This window comes from Colossoma macropomum, unplaced genomic scaffold, assembly GCF_904425465.1.
Source record: "Colossoma macropomum unplaced genomic scaffold, Colossoma_macropomum, whole genome shotgun sequence".
NCBI classification, from domain to species: domain Eukaryota; kingdom Metazoa; phylum Chordata; class Actinopteri; order Characiformes; family Serrasalmidae; genus Colossoma; species Colossoma macropomum.
In genome coordinates this window covers 32,404,015-32,420,750 of record NW_023494793.1, presented here as the reverse complement: position 1 = coordinate 32,420,750, position 16,736 = coordinate 32,404,015, and the positions used below count along the sequence as shown (strand labels likewise).

Genomic DNA, 16,736 nt, shown 5'->3' with positions numbered 1-16,736 from the left:
ATTATTAATTAATAATTATATAATTATTGTACTTACTCAATTATTATCTGATTGTAAAATACATTGTTCAGTAGGTAGAACATATGTACTAAAGCTGGCTTTGTTCAGTACTCTGTCTGCATTTTTGTAGTAAATGATGATGTCCTACCTTATAAACCTGAAGAAACTTATCCAATACGATTGTGATATGCTGCTGTTTCGCTGGGAAACATGAAAGACATGGATGGCGAATTAACTATGCACTAACTATGACGGGAAGAGCACAGCAGAAAATCATTTCATTTTTCAATGAAAATCTTTAATCTTCCCATTAATTTCAGCAAGGCTTAGTTTACAGCAGTGATTTGCAATAATGTGAATGAATGTGACGAAAATATATTTTAATTTATCGTTATCTGCTGCGAGTTGTATTAAAGAGTTCTGACATTGTTATTGGATAAGAAATAAGACATTTCAAGTGTGAAATTGATGACATGTTCAGCAAGCACTGCCAGCAGATCCTGTTCACTAAAATTACTGCCTTTTGTAATATTCCAAACATTTGCTGTTGTCTTCCCAGCATCTTTTTGGGATTAATCTGTCAGCCAGAAAAGTCAGCCAGAAAAAAAAGTTTGATGTGTCGCCCAAACCAGCTGTGCTCTTCTGGCACGTTCAGGGGTTTTTGTGTTCATTACCAGATGTGCACTCTAGCAAAAAATGATTATTAGATATCCTAAATTTATCAGTGACAAGGGGCCTCCCACAGTCTTTCGGGCCTGTGCACTTGTCTATTTTTAGTACAGGATGGACGTCACAGTCCAGAGTTGGAACATGAGTGTGTTTACTGCATGTATGGGCAATGTAACACACCGTGTCGTCACAGTTAAGTTGTTCTGTGTTCGCACTATGAATCCCATGAGGTTCTGCCACATGTGGGTATTTTTTCCCTTCTGCAAGATTCTGATGCAGGGTGGGCAATGGACTAAAGTAATGACTTATTTTTTAAGATATGCTGTACTGTGCGGTAGTCTTTGGCATGTGATAAAATTATAATTCTTATTTAATTGGCTATTATGTGTTTATTTGCTCAGTAAAATACTGATTTCAGAATAAATTTTAATAATATTAAAACAGCAATTTTTGTCACTGGGTTCCCTTGACCATTTCCAAACCGTTCTTTGTTGCTGCCCAGTATTAACTGTAGTTATCATCCAATACATATTTTACCTGATCAGTGCTTTATTAAATTAAGGCAGGTGGGCTGGTGTTGGATTTGAATAAATCTTGAGTGATGACTGGAGACATCACAGAGAAATCCAGAACCAAACTTTCCTTATTCCAGCCAGCTCATAACAACTGCTTTTCTGAAAACAAGAAATTCATGTTATTTTTGCTCTTTGTTTTTTATGTTTAATATAAAGTAGTATATAGTGTTTTACAGATAAAAAATACACTGCTGAGAAATTGTTTTAAACAATTTACTTAAGTACCTAAGCCTTTGCACAACACATTAACCGTCACTATATTAACTCTTCACTTTTATTCCGATGGTCAAGTTGTTTAGCAAGTAGACGCGAGCAGTTATTTAAAAACTCCTAGAAATACATCTGGGGGTTACAAATAAAACCAAGTTGTCAATAAAAAATAAATTGTGTTTGTGGCAGTGCACAGATGTCCACATGGTCAGCGACAGTGAAGGTGATGACTTTGAGGATGCATCTGAATTTGGAGTTGACGAGTCTGAAATCTTTGGCATGGGAAGCTCGAGTTGTCGAAAATCACCAATGAGTAAGATAAGATTAAGTTTTTTCTTATTAATTAACCGTTATATTGTGTGATCTAGGGTAAGAGAATTTGCTGTTGTCTGTTTTTCTCTTCATCAGTGCCAGAGAACAGTGAAAATGAGGGTGATGCCTTACTGCACTTTACTGCCGAGTTCTCATCAAGGTGAGTCTTCAGGAGAACTCAACATTGTTTTACTGATAGTTGTTTGGTGTGGTTTGGGTACAGAATACATGCTTTCATTTCAAAGTTGTTCCACTGTAAAATGTGGAAAGTGCAGTTAAATCAATTAAATGCAACTGAACATTTAAATATTAAAAAAAAAAAAGATTAACTTTGCAAATATGTGACCATCTAAAATGTATTCTTTGCAGCCACTTTAATCCATAATTTTCTGTTTTGTGCATCTAGTTTATATTGTTTTTATGAAAGCACACTGTTAATTCTGACGCTTCTTTGGCTATGATTACATTTTTTTTCTAAAATGGGCTTGAAAGTTTAGTGATTACTGATTAACACTTGACTAGTACTCTATGAATGGCAGGGCATTTCAGTTCATACTAATTAAAAAAAATGTTTTAATAGTTTAACAGCAGAATTCTCTAAAGGTAATAATCTGGTCATCTGATCCGAGTTAACTGAATGCTGTTGCTTCTGATATCACTTCAGGTACAGTACTGTGCAAAAGTACAAGTAATTTATTTTTCAGTGCCTCTGATATTGAAAAGACAGATATGTATATATTTAACATAAAATTACACAGAGGCTAACAATCATCTACGAGTGTTTAATTTGTCTACTCTTTACTCTTCCATCCTTCCAGTCTTAAACTCAAACAGCTACAGCTGTCCTCCCAATAGAAGGTGTTCAGTGAGACACTAACATACATGCAAGCAGCTATGCAGATTATTTTTTTTAGTAAATTTTATTTACTAAAGAACCCTTGAAGAACAATCATTTTTAAATTTGTAGAGTTCAAAAAATTATTAGAAGATATAGAGAAAATGAGACTCCTAAGAACTTACTTACTGCAAGAACTGTCACCATCAGATAAACAGTACTTAAAGCTTTAATCTTTGAGAGAGGTGAGAATCAAGTTCCGTACTTGTTTCAAATGTGAAAAAATACATAGGTGTTTCTCTCTATCCTTCCGTTGTGAGAAGACAGCTCAATGCTATGGGTCTGAAAGGATGTGTAGCTGTCAAGAAGCATTAACTGAAAAAAGGAAGCAGTCAAAGAGAAGAATTTGCACTAGAACACTTGAATGGGTGAGATGAGGTATGGACGAAGGTTTTATGGACTGTGAATCTAAAATTGTAAGTGTGAGGGGCAGAAAATATCTCTGCAGATTTCTTTGAAAAGCTAAAATGAAGGCAAAGTATAGTTAAAAAGCTGAAATAAGGCAAAGTAAATGGTGAAAAAAAATTGTTGAGGCTTCTGTGTTTTTTTTTATATATCTGTTATGTTTTTTTTGCTTTACCTCTGACATTAAGAAATGAATCTGTATTATTTTTGGGTACTTTTAACAGACATGTTTGACTTCTGCACAATACTGTGTATTTTTTTTTCTTTTCTGTTATAGTCTAGCTTTTCCCATGCTCTCAGTGCAAGAATTCATTGTGAGTGTTAGGCAGTTGCCCCTGAGTGACCATTCTCAGTGTCTTTTACAAAAGTTGCTAGCAGTTTGATTTAAACCGATTTAGGCAATGCAGAGTGGAGCCGGCATAAAGCCAAACTCTAAAGCACATTGCCACAGCACTCCAACTTTTTCTTTATATTTTATTTAAATTCATATTTGTCTGTAATTGGGTGCCTTTTGTCATAAAATATTGTCTAATCACGTGTTTGACTAGTGTTATATTCCGTGAGCACTTACTTTGTGTGTGTTTGTCAGATATGGAGATTGCCATCCAGTCTTCTTTATCGGTTCCTTGGAGGCAGCATCTCAAGAGGCCTTTTATGGCAAAGCCAGAGACGTGAGTACATTTGTCATTACTTAAACATGCAGTCAGGTGATCCAGGAAAAATAAACTTTCAGTCTGTGTTGAAACTAGCAAAATTATTGAACATCTAATTTTAGCAATGAACTGGTTGGGAAGTGTTTTACCTGACCACACCAGCTATTTTAATTCAAAATGAGTCACTGGTGACGAGTTGGTTGTGATCTTGTACTTAAGATGAAAAATTGTCACTCACTGATGGCGTAGAAGCTACTGATTCTGCAGCAGTGCTGCTAGTTTTTCATCTCTCTCTCTCTGCGCTAGTGTTGGAGCTAGTATTGTGGCATGAAGAATACCTGTCAAGTGATGATAATGATTTGTAAGGTTTGTCAAAAAGAGACAGACTCAAGTTCTGTGTTCCACAAACTTTGGTAAAAAATCAAAAGCGAGCTGTGCATAAACTTGTAGTCTTTTTAAATCCTCATGCTTCACTTTAACCTTCCAAGGTATATAAACATCTCTGACATTATGATTGACAGTGACTCCCTCTCGTCGGTATAATTCCCCATTAAAACTTGCCTGTTTCCCTTTTGAACAGCTGAAGCTTTATTTATAGCGGCTCAGCGCTGCTTCTCCTGCCGCGGCCTCTGAAGGAGGCTTGTATCAACTGACAGCTTGTGTGGATTACAGTTTTATTAGACAGGGAGGAAGCAGCAAGATGTTAGGGGGGTTTCGGAGCACGAGGGGGAGGCTTGACTGGCGCTTCGCCCGTTACCAGCTGATCTCCTCTCTTCGTTCGAGAACGCTCAATATGGCCGCTGCTCTCTGTGAAGAAACTGTACACAGTGTCACTGAAAATAAACCCAGCAGGAAAAAATGGTGCACTGACCCCTCCATGTCTCTCCGTCTTCTGTTCTCTCTTCTCACTTTATGCTTCTCACTTTTTACCTTAAGTGAGCTGCATAAAATCACTGCAAGACTGCAAGATAATTTTTAGTTGAAAGTGAACATAATATGTAGGACAGTACATAGGACATGAAAAAATGATTTTAGCGATGGCATCAGTGCCTGACCTCCTGTCAGTTATTTTATAAGACCCTTCCCAGTGCCACTTTATTTCGCCCCCATCTCTGTCTGGCGGAAATCCACCTGTGCCACCAGGTCCTCGTACTGTAGGCAGGATAAAACGTCCCATTCCTAAACGAGAATCAGCATTGGAAATCTTCTCCAAGATGAAGGCAATTATTACATGCAGCATGGACTCAGAATTAGCTGTGTTCCTATTGGATGTGTAAATGTGAGATGTATTAGGCGTTAAACATTTTGTATGACTGACTTACAAACTGAATTACAGTAAAGTATTTGGAGAGTACTTATAGCATGATTAGACAAAAAGTCTCTGAAAAAGTGGAATGTAAAGTTATCAATACTTTGGTTGGGGGAGAGCAGTGTTGTAGCCCCCTCTCTTGAAGCTTCTATCTTTTAGCTAGGTTCTCGAAAGCAAGCACAACTATCCTAAGATAAACTAGCTGATTGCCGTGGTATTAATTGTTGTTATCAACTTGAAAAATGGTTGTTTCAGCTAAGAAAAAGGACCACATTCTGTGTGCCCTATTGAGATGTAGTCCATATTAAGCCTCTAAATAATGAAGTCTTAATAAACACCCCCTCAATGCTAGGAAAGGAAGTCATGAAATACTGAAAGCAGTGGTAATGCTAGCAAACTGTAATTAAACTTGGGCACTGTTAATTCTAGGGATGTGTTCAGTGTTGATGGACAGGACTGGAGGGCAGATCTAAAGAGTTAAAATAATAATAATAATAATTTGTGTTGTTACTAGAGGTTGAATAGCTTAAATCTTGACTAATGCATCTTTAAGTTTCATCACTTCAGGTTTTAACAGCTGCGAGGAACATGATGCTTTGAAACATTTACATGTGGCCCTTAGAACTAAGATATTTAATGCAATTAACACCCCTTTGTGTAAGAAAATTCATGCCTTAGGTATTCATCTTAAGATATATTTTGGTTCACATAAAATATTTATGTGAGCCAAGTGGCCCCAGGTCTGTTATTTAGATATAAACGAGAGGTTTTGTCTTGTTTAGCTTCTCCACCAACGGTCACTCTTTCATTCCTAAATTTTTCTTCTCTCTCATTCTTTTCTCATCTCTCCCTTTCTCCCAACAAGTAATATCTTTCACCCCAGCCTCCCCACTCCAACCAGGACTGTTCAAAGTCTTGGTTCATGTTGTCTCCTCCGATTGCTCATTAAACGGATATTATGTGAGTGTGTGTGTCCTTGCTCTGCTCTCAAAGGCCTGTGAGGCTAATCACTAAGTAAAACACTACATTTGATGAAGTGTTTCTGGAGAGGCAGAGATGCTCCCAATCCGCCCTTAATGAAAACGCTGAGGACCCTTGAGCTCAGCCGCGGGGATCAGTGGTAAGACTCTGCTGTCAGGCCACCCATCAGCAACCAGGCCTCTGCCCAAATCCCCTTAACGTCCAGCTAATCACAGTAACCCCACTCTCGCTCGCACACAGACACGCATCAAAATTCATTGCTCCTCCAGCACATCCGTTGTGCATGAGATGGTTCCGCCGTAGCGGAGCGATATTGACACATGAAGAAAAAGAGAGATTCCTCCATAAGGGTTTTTTCGCTCTTTCCTGCTTAATATGTGACAGTGAGTGGCATGAATGATCACGGAGCTCACTGTTTTTTGCCACTTTAATTTGCTTGGAATTAGTTAAAAGCCTAAATTATTTGTCATCTTTATTGATATCAGAATCTTTGCCAATTTTCACTGTTTTGAACCCTTTGTATTTCTGCAAAGTTGCTGTGCCTTCATACTGCTCTATCACCTATTTGAATTTGGTTAAAAAGACATTAGCTGATTAGGCCTGTTTTTGTCCAGCAGCGCCTTGTGCCATCTGTTAAAGCAATTGATCAGAACGCGTGTACTCCCAGGCCGGGGGTCATGAGAGAGCAGTAATATGAACTCTTCATTTCCCACTGTTTGCTTTTCTACAGGCTGCAGAGGCCGATCACTTTCGCTTGCTCTCTCTCTCTGTCTTTCTGCTCCATGTTGACTGTAATTAAAAACGTCCTACAGTTCAAACATCTATTCAGTGTGCTATGCAGAGACAGATGCCTGTCAAAGGTAACATATGGATTTCTCTCTGTGTATGTATGAGAAAACAAGTCCTACTTTTATTGGTTATTTGGCATTTGTCTTCATTGTATTATTCCTCATCATGTGATATGTGAGGTTATGTTTAGAGTCTGGCTCACGCTAAACTCTCATACTAGTGTTGATAAAACAAACACAAGCATCATCCCCTCATGCTATTTAGTGTAAATTCACTGATTTCTTTGTAATTTTCCAGTTGTATGTTTGGATGTTCAGTACTGTGCAAAAGTCAGAGACCACCACCACACCTTCATAGTTACTTGCATTTTCTGTTTTTCACAATCCAAATAATCCCAAACACATTCAGTGACGTTGAGGACTGGACTCTGAGGTGAGCAGTCCATTGTTCTAAAAACACCGGCCGCTTCTTTGTATAATTTGCAAGTTTTCCTCTATTTTGTCAATTTCATTTTGTCAGGAACAGCTTCCTGAGAGCTACACATATGTAATGTCCTCACAGTGGAAGGATGTACAGAAAACCTGTAGATTTTTTTAGTTCTGAAGCAGGAGTGGAGTGTAAAAATTGTGAATAACTCCAGTTTTGGAAACTCCTGCTCTCCTTCCCCACTTATTTTCTCTTTATGCCATTACTTTACCCTTCCTTGAGCAAATGCGTTATTTTATACCTTATTAGAAATATCTCCTGAAAATGAAAGACTTGTACTTAAAGGCTGGTGGTCTCTGTCATCTACACAGTACAGTACTGGATTTAATTAAAAACTGAATGTATAAACACTTTCAGTTTTCTTGCTGTACAAGTTAACTGGCAGTGTGTCTGTACTGTGCTCTATTATGCCAGAATTCATGCTCATGTTGCAGATAATGATGAGCTGTGTTTGTGGTGCAAAGCGGCCTGCAGTGAGTTTTTGTCTTGGACCTTAATCCGCGGAGCAGCCTAACCGCCGCTGGCAGTTTCGCAGCGGCCCACTGTTAAGGGGCCTGAGAAGTGAACGTTATCAGACAGCGGCTGTGTGAAAACCTGCGCCTTCCTGCTCACAGGACAGATCAGCTTTCTTCCTTCCTTCCCTCTCCTCCCTTTTCCCTTCCCTCCTTCCCTTTTTTATCCCTCTCGACCTGCTCCGTCCTGAGCAGGTGGGGAGAAGCCAGGATCTGGGCGAGAGCTTTTGGGTCAGTTTCTAGCCCTGAACAGACCCAGTAATTTGGACTGAGCCCTGATTTCTGCAGGCTAAGAAAAGCCCCACAAAAGATGAGCTGGGAGAGCATGGGACAACAATATGATGAAAGTGGCAAGGAGGGGCCCATCCTAATAGAGGGGCGTGAAACGAAGGGAACTGGCTAAAGACTGTTATTAGCGAGAATACCTTCTCTAGCTCCTCTCAGGAAATCTTAGGAGCTTCAATAGGTCAAAACGTCTTCACAGCTCGAGGTGAATACATTCTCTCACACTCCATACCTACTTCTTTGTGGCTTTGGAGCAAAATGTTATAGCGGGACAGTCTGCAAGTGTGAAAGAGGAGTCAAGGCGTGTGTATGTGTGTGTCATGTCACACTCTGCTTTTCTTTTTCTTTCTTTTTTCTTGTGCAAAAACTTTCCCTCCATCCATGCCGCATTTGCTTGTCTGCCCAGCATGAGTGTTTAATCTTTTCAGGGTGTTGAATTGGAGAAGTGAAAGAGGCCCGAGTTCTCTCCCGCTAGGAGCCATGCTGCTTATTCTAAAGCTCTAATCGCTGTGCAAACACAGCAGCGCTCCTCTAGCCCTTACTCCATACACATCACTGTATAGCCCAAACTTGCTGTCTTCTCTTCACAGTCTCCCCTCGCTCTCCGTCTTCTCTTGGCCAGGCTGCTTACTGCACTGTGCTTCTCTGAAATCCCTCTGCAGCGCTTGAGAGAAAACGTCAGGGGGTCAGCAAGAGAAAACCGGCCCGAGAGTTGTTTTGTAATTTGGCGGGTTTTATTCCCCTGCCTCGTTCAGGGAAACCTTTCATGTTTGTGGCGGTGTTTGTTTTTTAATTAGTTGTTCCATCTAGCGAACAACTAGTCGCTCTCGCTTGACGGTGTAAACATCTGCGGATCCCGACGTCCGTCAATATTATGCGCACCGCTCTTCGCTAACCTGCGCCTCAGAGGAAGGGCATTGGCATTTGATGCAAAACAAATAAAGTGATTTGTTCGCTTTTTGTTTTGTCGCTGGCCGCCTCAAAGAAAGTTTTATTTACCCCGCGTTGATTTGATTTGGTTTGAGTATTAGCTTGGCTCTGGTTTTGGCCTCTGCAGGTGCTGGAGGTTCTGTGCATGGATGCTGCTGCGGCATGTTCAGAGTAATGCTGTTTAAACCCCACAATAAGAGAGAAGCACAGAGCCAGGCTTAGAAAAAGCGCTGTCTTCATAGGCCCATTGAGATGTTGGATGTCGTAGTTTGGATCTTATTGAAATTAAACTCCTTCCTCTTGTCGGTCTGCTCTAAATGGAAGATAATGAATTTTTGCCGTCTTTTTTTCCCTTCTTTTCCTCAGAGAAAACTGCTGGCCATCTACCTCCATAATGACGATAGTGTTCTCAGCAACGTCTTCTGCTCCCAGATGATGTGCGCAGAGTCCATAGTCTCATATCTCAGCCAGAACTTCATCACATGGGCCTGGGACGTCACTAAAGAAGCTAACAAAGCCAGGTAAAGCACGCACAAACACACATCCTTGCCATCGCGCTCTCAAAGAGAGGCGCTGACCCGCTAAAAAATGTGGAGATCGGAAGCATTTTCACACCCAAAATGGATGATCTCTTAATGAGAGATTCCACCCCTCCCCCACTCTCTCTTCTCTCTCCCTGCTTATTGGGTCCTTTGACAAAAGCGGTTGTGTTTGCTCTCTGAGGCCCCAACAGGGCAATCTGCACTAATCTGCCCCAATAAAGGGTCAGTTAGACTCCTGGTTCTCATTCAGTTCACTGCTGGGAATGTCTTCATTTCAGCAAAGGGTGGAGGAGGGTGACTTGGTTTTGGATCTTGTGACTTATTTTTTTTTTTTTATCAGTAAATATGGAGGTATTTGCCCAGTCTGGAAAAATGTTGGATGTAAATGTAAGGAGGTTACTCTTCGTAAAATGAAATTAGGAATTTTTGCACTGGCCAGTACCCTCTTTCTTGCTCAAGATCAAGCTAGAGTGGTTAGATTTTTGCAGCTAACAGCTAGTAGTGCTAGGTTTTCAATCAAAATTTCTGTTTTTCTTTTTTCTATGCCCGCTACATCGAGTCACTCTGATGTGAAGGAAAGAGAAGGAAGGTGAGAGAAAGTGAAAGAGGTGAAGGGAGGGAAGGCCTGGTCAGGCGGCAGATGGAGTCTTGATTGGGCCCAGCAGGCTTTGCTGCGGGGCAGGCCTGGGCTTTTCCTTCCACTAGGCTTCACCCCAAAGGCCTCCTCCCGGAGCAGGCCGCTTGCGAAAGGCAGCAAGTGACCCTGCTCCTGCAGGAGCTCCTTCAGTTGGGGCCCTGCCTCCATTCCTCTGGCTCTCCCCTAGTGCTTTTTGCCCCAGCTGGGCCTTTCTACCACAGATTAAAGCCGGACAACATCTGGGGCTATTCACAACACCAACGACGAAACGTACTCACAAACGTCTATGTGTTTTTGAGCGCGCACACACGCGCGCACACACACAAAATCATGTCCTAACACACACACATTTCCTCACACATTCTCACGCTCCTGCGCAAAGTCTCCTGGCTGATGATTGGCAGCGTACACAGTGGTTGGTGATTTTGTGTGTGAGAGAAAGAGGTAGACTGATTAAGTCTCAGTACTCCTTTTTTGTATAGACGGCTGCTGTGCTGCTCTGTCTGTCTCTTTAACACACAGATTAATTATGTATAAATCCAAGTCTACTGAGTACATGCTGATGTAATTATCACCCTTGAGACCAACAACCCTTATTATTATAAGATCTTAATGAGCTGTTTTTATTTTTGTATCATATATTTAGTTTTGAGCAATTTATTTATTTTGTTATTTGAAAACCATTCCTAATGTAGCAGATTACTCTCCCTTTACATGACAGCAGTGCCAACCTTCAAAGGTTCTAATCCATGGCACAGTTCAGACTCGAACCCAGTCAAGTTATAGCTCACACTTCTGAGATTGTGTTGTTGAATGTTAAAAAAGGAAAATGAAACAGAATTGTAACAGATAAGCTTGTAAGAAGTCTTAGCTTGGCACAGTGTGCAGCCCAAATGTTTGCATTAATGTTCCAGTAAGGGAGAGTGGGGCACAACTTAACATAATAATTATATTAATAATACAATTATTTGAGCAAGATTAACATTTTCTTCCATCAACCTAAACATCTATGCTATAAATGAAAGCGTAAACTGTTTCCGGCACCTGTGAACGATGCGACCGAAAGTGGTAAGAGTGCATTACAACTTACCCATTAGATATGCAAGATCAGCAGTCGTAGCGACTAGTTGTAACAGTCACTAAAACTCATGCAAAATACAATTCGTTCACTGTAGTTCTGTGGTGTTTGAACCAGACACGTTTTCCAACCTAAATACACAACATGTATTTATTAAAATAAATATGATTAGTGAAAGGAGACTGACAAATAACAAACATGGCAAATGTATTGTTGACCACAAAGTAGATCAGCAAATGTCACCACGTTAGAATTTAAACACGTTTTGTTTACATGGCATCTATAGCATGTTTTTGACAAATCTCTGCAACATTTGAATTTATATGAATGGGATTCGAATTTCTTTCACTGTTTATTTGGAGAGGTTTAGTTGTAACACTGTATTACAACCCCACTGCTTGGAGGCTGTGCTTTAGCCTGGCTAGCTCTCTCTGTGAGTTGTTTATAAGCTTTATAATGCTATGATACAGCCACAAAGTAATGAAAAAAGTATTTATATGGTACAAAACAGGTGAATCCTCAGGATGAATCTAGAGAAATATCGATTGCTTTCAAAGTTTGCCGGTGATTGGCCCTTTCCCCATGTAGTTTATCAAAAAACAATCACACATAATTTCAAGCTGATACAATTTTTCAGTTGTAATCAGCCAAGAAGTATTTGCTGTTTCTCATTTGGCACTGGAGCTATAAGGATATTTTTAGATGAAAATGTCACACTGTGTCAGATACAGCATAAACAAGTCTATTTGGGATTCCATTTTTCCATTCCATTCTTCTGCCAATACTTGTTTGCTATATTAGCCTCGTAGCTCCTGTGCGTATCTGCTGAAATAATCTTCAGACACCAAACACATCTTGGCTGATTGACTGCATTAGGGGTAAAGGGGAAATTTGTGCTGTTGAACTATTGCTTTAAATGTACTCAGTAACACTTTGAATATACCGTACAGCTGAGGTGAGTAAGAGCTGAGTCAGAAGGGCAGTCCAGTGATGCTCTGCTGATTCTGAGTGGCTTTACAGCATGGCCTGATTTAGGACACTCCCCGAAGTTATGAGAGGGGGGCTAACAGTGTGGGAAACATCTCTAAACACTGGAGTGTATGAAATGAATGAGGGATATGAAAGAGAGATATGTGAAATGTCACTCCCATTATCAAGCCATCCATGATGAGATGTTTTAAAAGGCCAGGTGTTGCCAGTGTAGAGAAAAGAACTCCCCTCAGGAGCTCTGAAAACTCTTTAACATTCTCACATGTTACTTCCGCATCGTTGATGTGGCAGTCAACTGTCAGGTTAACCAGTGAATGGGAATTCTGCAAATACTGCAAGTGTATTTATACGCTGGCTTGTTTTTAATGGCAGCTGAAACATTTAAGTATGTGAAAAATGATAGAACAACTTGTCCCATATTTTCTGTATGTATCTTTTGTTATTGTGGGTTACACCAGCGCACAGTAAAAATGCACTAGGTCCACAGTGCTCAGAGGAAATGGTAGATTAAATATTCTTGTGAAATAAGTTTGGTCTGTTTGTGAAAGCGATTTCAGAGTAATATGTAGGAGGCTGTAGCTGGCTTTTTGCACTTGCTTTTTCTATTTCAGTGAAGTACTCAATTTCGTTCAACCCTCAATTTTTTCTCATAATAAACTACTCTCCATCTCTCTTTCTTTGTCTCTCTCTCTCTCTCTCTCTCTCTCTCTCTCTCTCTCTCTCTCTCTCTCTCTCTCTCTCTCCCTCCCTCTCTCTCTCCTTCTCTCTCCCTTTCTCTCTCTCTCCCTGACCCCTTGCACTCGTCTGTTCCATCACCCTATTTTACCCGCCTGTTATTAAGGCTGCACTTATTAAAGGAAGAGGAGAGAATCTAATCTATATTTGCATTCAGTCTATAGCAATTCATTAATATTATGACATTTACTGTGAGCTCTGCAAGCCTGTGTGCTACCCTTTTCCTTCAGCGAAATGTTAATTTAAAGTTCTGTCTTTGTAATGGAATAAGAAATCCTCCCTGGCCTATCAAATTCAGTGAAACACGAGCAGAATACTAATTCGCACTGGTGGTGTATTTAGAGGGAGAGAAGTGTCACTCAGAAGAAAAGCTGGATTCCTTTTATAAAAACAATACTATGAGTCATCTCTTCTCCTCTGAAGAGGTGTGATCACCCCAGGACCTTTATTGGCTTTTTCTTTAAATCTGCTTTTCCTTTTACCACTCTGTCTGTTTGAATGTCTGTCTATCCAAGGATTTCTATATCTGTTCATCACTCTTAGCTGGCCTGTCCTCTTATCCGTCAGTACTCTTGGAAGTATATCCATCTCTTTTTTTTTCCCCTCACCTCCAGACTACTCACTATGTGTACGAGGCACTTTGGAAGTGTCGTTGCACAGACCATACGGACGTACAAAACTGACCAGTTCCCATTGCTACTGATCGTCATGGGCAAACGGACATCAAACGAAGTTTTAAATGTTATACAAGGTAACCTACACAATGAATCATTTTGAAATGTTTCCGGTACTGATTTGTTATCTCAGAGTTAACATTTTTCCAAGTGTCTTCAAAAAACAAATGTCTAATTCTAGTACGGCACTGCTGTATGCACTTGTCATGCCCTGTGTTATTTGAATGTATGTGTTTACATCCACAAGGTAACACAACAGTGGACGAGCTGATGATGAGACTGATGGGAGCAATGGAGATCTTCACAGCTCAGCAGCAGGAGGACATCAGAGATGAGGTGAGAGACAGCAGCAAGGATGAGCTTATTGAATTTACCAATTTGCACCTGAATAAAGGAACCTGTAAGGAGCCTATATGATGTAAATATAGCTTAACTGTGAAGGCAATATAAATAAAGGCCATGATGAAGAATTTTATACACTCTGGAAAGTAAGAGTAAAGAGTAAGAGTATCTAGAATGGCAAATAAAAGCCCGAGGGACATGTTGTGACAAAGAACAACTGTTTTGTGTGCTTCAGAATTGACCAAACAGTCAATACAGTAGGAAAGAATACATCCCTTGATAATCATACAGTGGGAAAGAATACACTCCTTGATAATCCTCAGTGTGCACGCTTCAAGCCAGTAAGAAAGCACAATTCATTAGCTACTTTGTTATAGTCTGGGGTTCTGTAGCTATCACAAAGTGAACAGGATGCCATTCCTGTATGCTTTCACCACAGTGGCCACAGCTTGTTTTAAATCAATGCCCTCTGTGCAAACAGACTCGTACACAAAGACGAGGACCAAAAACGAGAAATATGTGTGGGCGCTCTGTCCATTCAGTAAGACTGCGTTAAGAGTGTTTGCAGGACCTATTGTATTTGTTTCGTATGACAGAAGGGAGGACTGTAAAGAGAATTTGACCCTCCCTCTCTAAAGGCTGTCACTGCAGTGTCATACAGAGGGCAGCCATAAGAATAGAACACAAAGCAACGTATAAACATATAGACTTGTTAACTAGGGCCCAAACCATATGTATACGAAACTGGCCAATATTGAGGTTCCAGATTTATTGCTGTTGGCAAAAAAAAAAACTGCCAATAAAGCACTGATATGATTTGAAGGTGATTCTTTTGTAATTCAATGAATATCTCTAATTTGAATAATGTTGCTCATTTTTTAGACTAGCCTATGATAATTTGGCTATCACCAACTTCTCATCTCATTACAGCAATATAGGTTGAACTGTTAAATATAAAGCATCATCGTAGTTAAAACCAGAACAACTTAACATTAGCATGTTATAGCACAAAAAACATAATGTGAAGAGAATTTACATTTATATCATTATTTGTTTTTTAAAACTTTGACGTTCGGCTGTTTGAGTTTGACATTTTAAAAATTAAGAACTGATCATTTTTAACAAGACCGTTCATAACTGACAACCATATGATTCAGTAAAGCACTGCTTCCCTAAAACTGTGGTCTTTGTCTTTGACCACATAAAATTACATCTGATTGGTTATCAGAATTTTTAGCTTAATCTGAGTCTGTCCATATAAATTTAACATATAAATCTGGCCATACTAATGTCGTAGAATCGACTAGCTACCCATCTCTACTGTATATTCCAAAATGGGGATTGTTAAGAGGTTAAGCGGTTAAGAGATTGCGGTGAAGAGATTGTTAGAGGTGTTAATTTTTTAGAAAAAGTTGATTTGAAAATATCTCTTTATTAACTGACATGGATTTCCCAATAAGTCTGCCTCTTTTGTGTGACAAAGTCTGTTGGTTGTCATTCTATGTATGTTTTCCCTAGAAATAAAATTTTGATTATAAAATAAATCAATTAATAAACATAAAATAATAAAAAAAATGATGAAACTTAAAAAAAAAATTAAAAACTTTGTAAATTGTTTTTCCCCCTTTAGAACAGCTTCAGACCTTTTGCTAGTGTTCTTATGCACAACTTGGACAGTTTTACTGAGAATGTTAACATTGTTAGAGAATAGCAGCATATTTAACAGTTCAGAACAGGACTTAAGTGTAAAACTGCTTGTCCCTGCTCACCTGCACGCACACACATACAGGTGTTTTCATTCGGAGATCAGTCCACATAGCAGGCCAGTGAGTGCAGCAGTCTGTGGTTTGGTGGGAAATATTCAGATGGCACATGAAGGTTAATTGTTCCCTCTGGCTGCCTGGCTGATTTGATTGCTGATGACATCTCTCTGTCTTAGATGGCATTTCTCAGCAGCGCTGTGCTTCGCACGAGAATGTTTTAAGAAAAACATTACATGCGGAAAGCAACAAAAGACATGCCTGCTGTGTGCTGTTACTTGGGCAGCTCTAGCCCTGTAAGACTGAAACTAGACTTTGTTTATTAAATGGTTAATTATTGCAGTCATTTATGTTAATAATGTATAGGTCTTTCAAATAAATAGTAAATAAATCAAGAAGTTATATTTGTATATGGCCTGGTAGTTTAGTCTTGTTTTACAGAATATGGTGGGGTTTTTTTTTTCCAAGCAGCAAGCTAGAAAAAGTGTTTTAAAGAAAAGAGCTGTGCTTTACATGTCAGTGCTGTCAAATTAAAATGTTTGTCCATTTTTGTACATGATTTTAAAAAGGCTGGGTACCCTTTATATTGTCGACATTTCATGATGAATGGACCAATACAAATGGTCCAAAATTACTTGGAATCAAAGCTTATTACATTAAATTGCATTAAAATGTAAGAATTTCTTCTGCTATGAGGTTGCCATTTCAGAGATACAATGTTTTGTTTTGACAACAACGAATATTTTTAATGGATTGGGTAGCGAGATTCAGGACAGAGTACTATGCTGGTTAAAGCCATTAACACCGTGGTCGATGCAAAGACAAAACTCTGATGGCTGGACTGCTGTCAGGCTAACTTCTCAGTAAAATTAAACAGTGACACAGTCTGACACATAGCTGAATTGGTGGTGGAAACACCCAGCTGGATTTGCCCATGCTATGTACAGTCTCTCTGGGTGTAATTAAT

General features: G+C 39.5%; 1 protein-coding gene across 1 annotated transcript in view; it reads left to right on the top strand.

The window, feature by feature from the left end:
• faf1 (Fas (TNFRSF6) associated factor 1) overlaps window positions 1-16,736 on the top strand; it is an 89,127-nt gene that overhangs the window by 51,806 nt on the left and 20,585 nt on the right. The window contains exons 10-15 of the mRNA XM_036579205.1: window positions 1,644-1,767; window positions 1,863-1,926; window positions 3,656-3,737; window positions 9,378-9,532; window positions 13,608-13,744; window positions 13,915-14,003. Coding sequence (XP_036435098.1) covers window positions 1,644-1,767; window positions 1,863-1,926; window positions 3,656-3,737; window positions 9,378-9,532; window positions 13,608-13,744; window positions 13,915-14,003 — 651 coding nt within the window. The remainder of the gene's footprint in view (window positions 1-1,643; window positions 1,768-1,862; window positions 1,927-3,655; window positions 3,738-9,377; window positions 9,533-13,607; window positions 13,745-13,914; window positions 14,004-16,736) is intronic.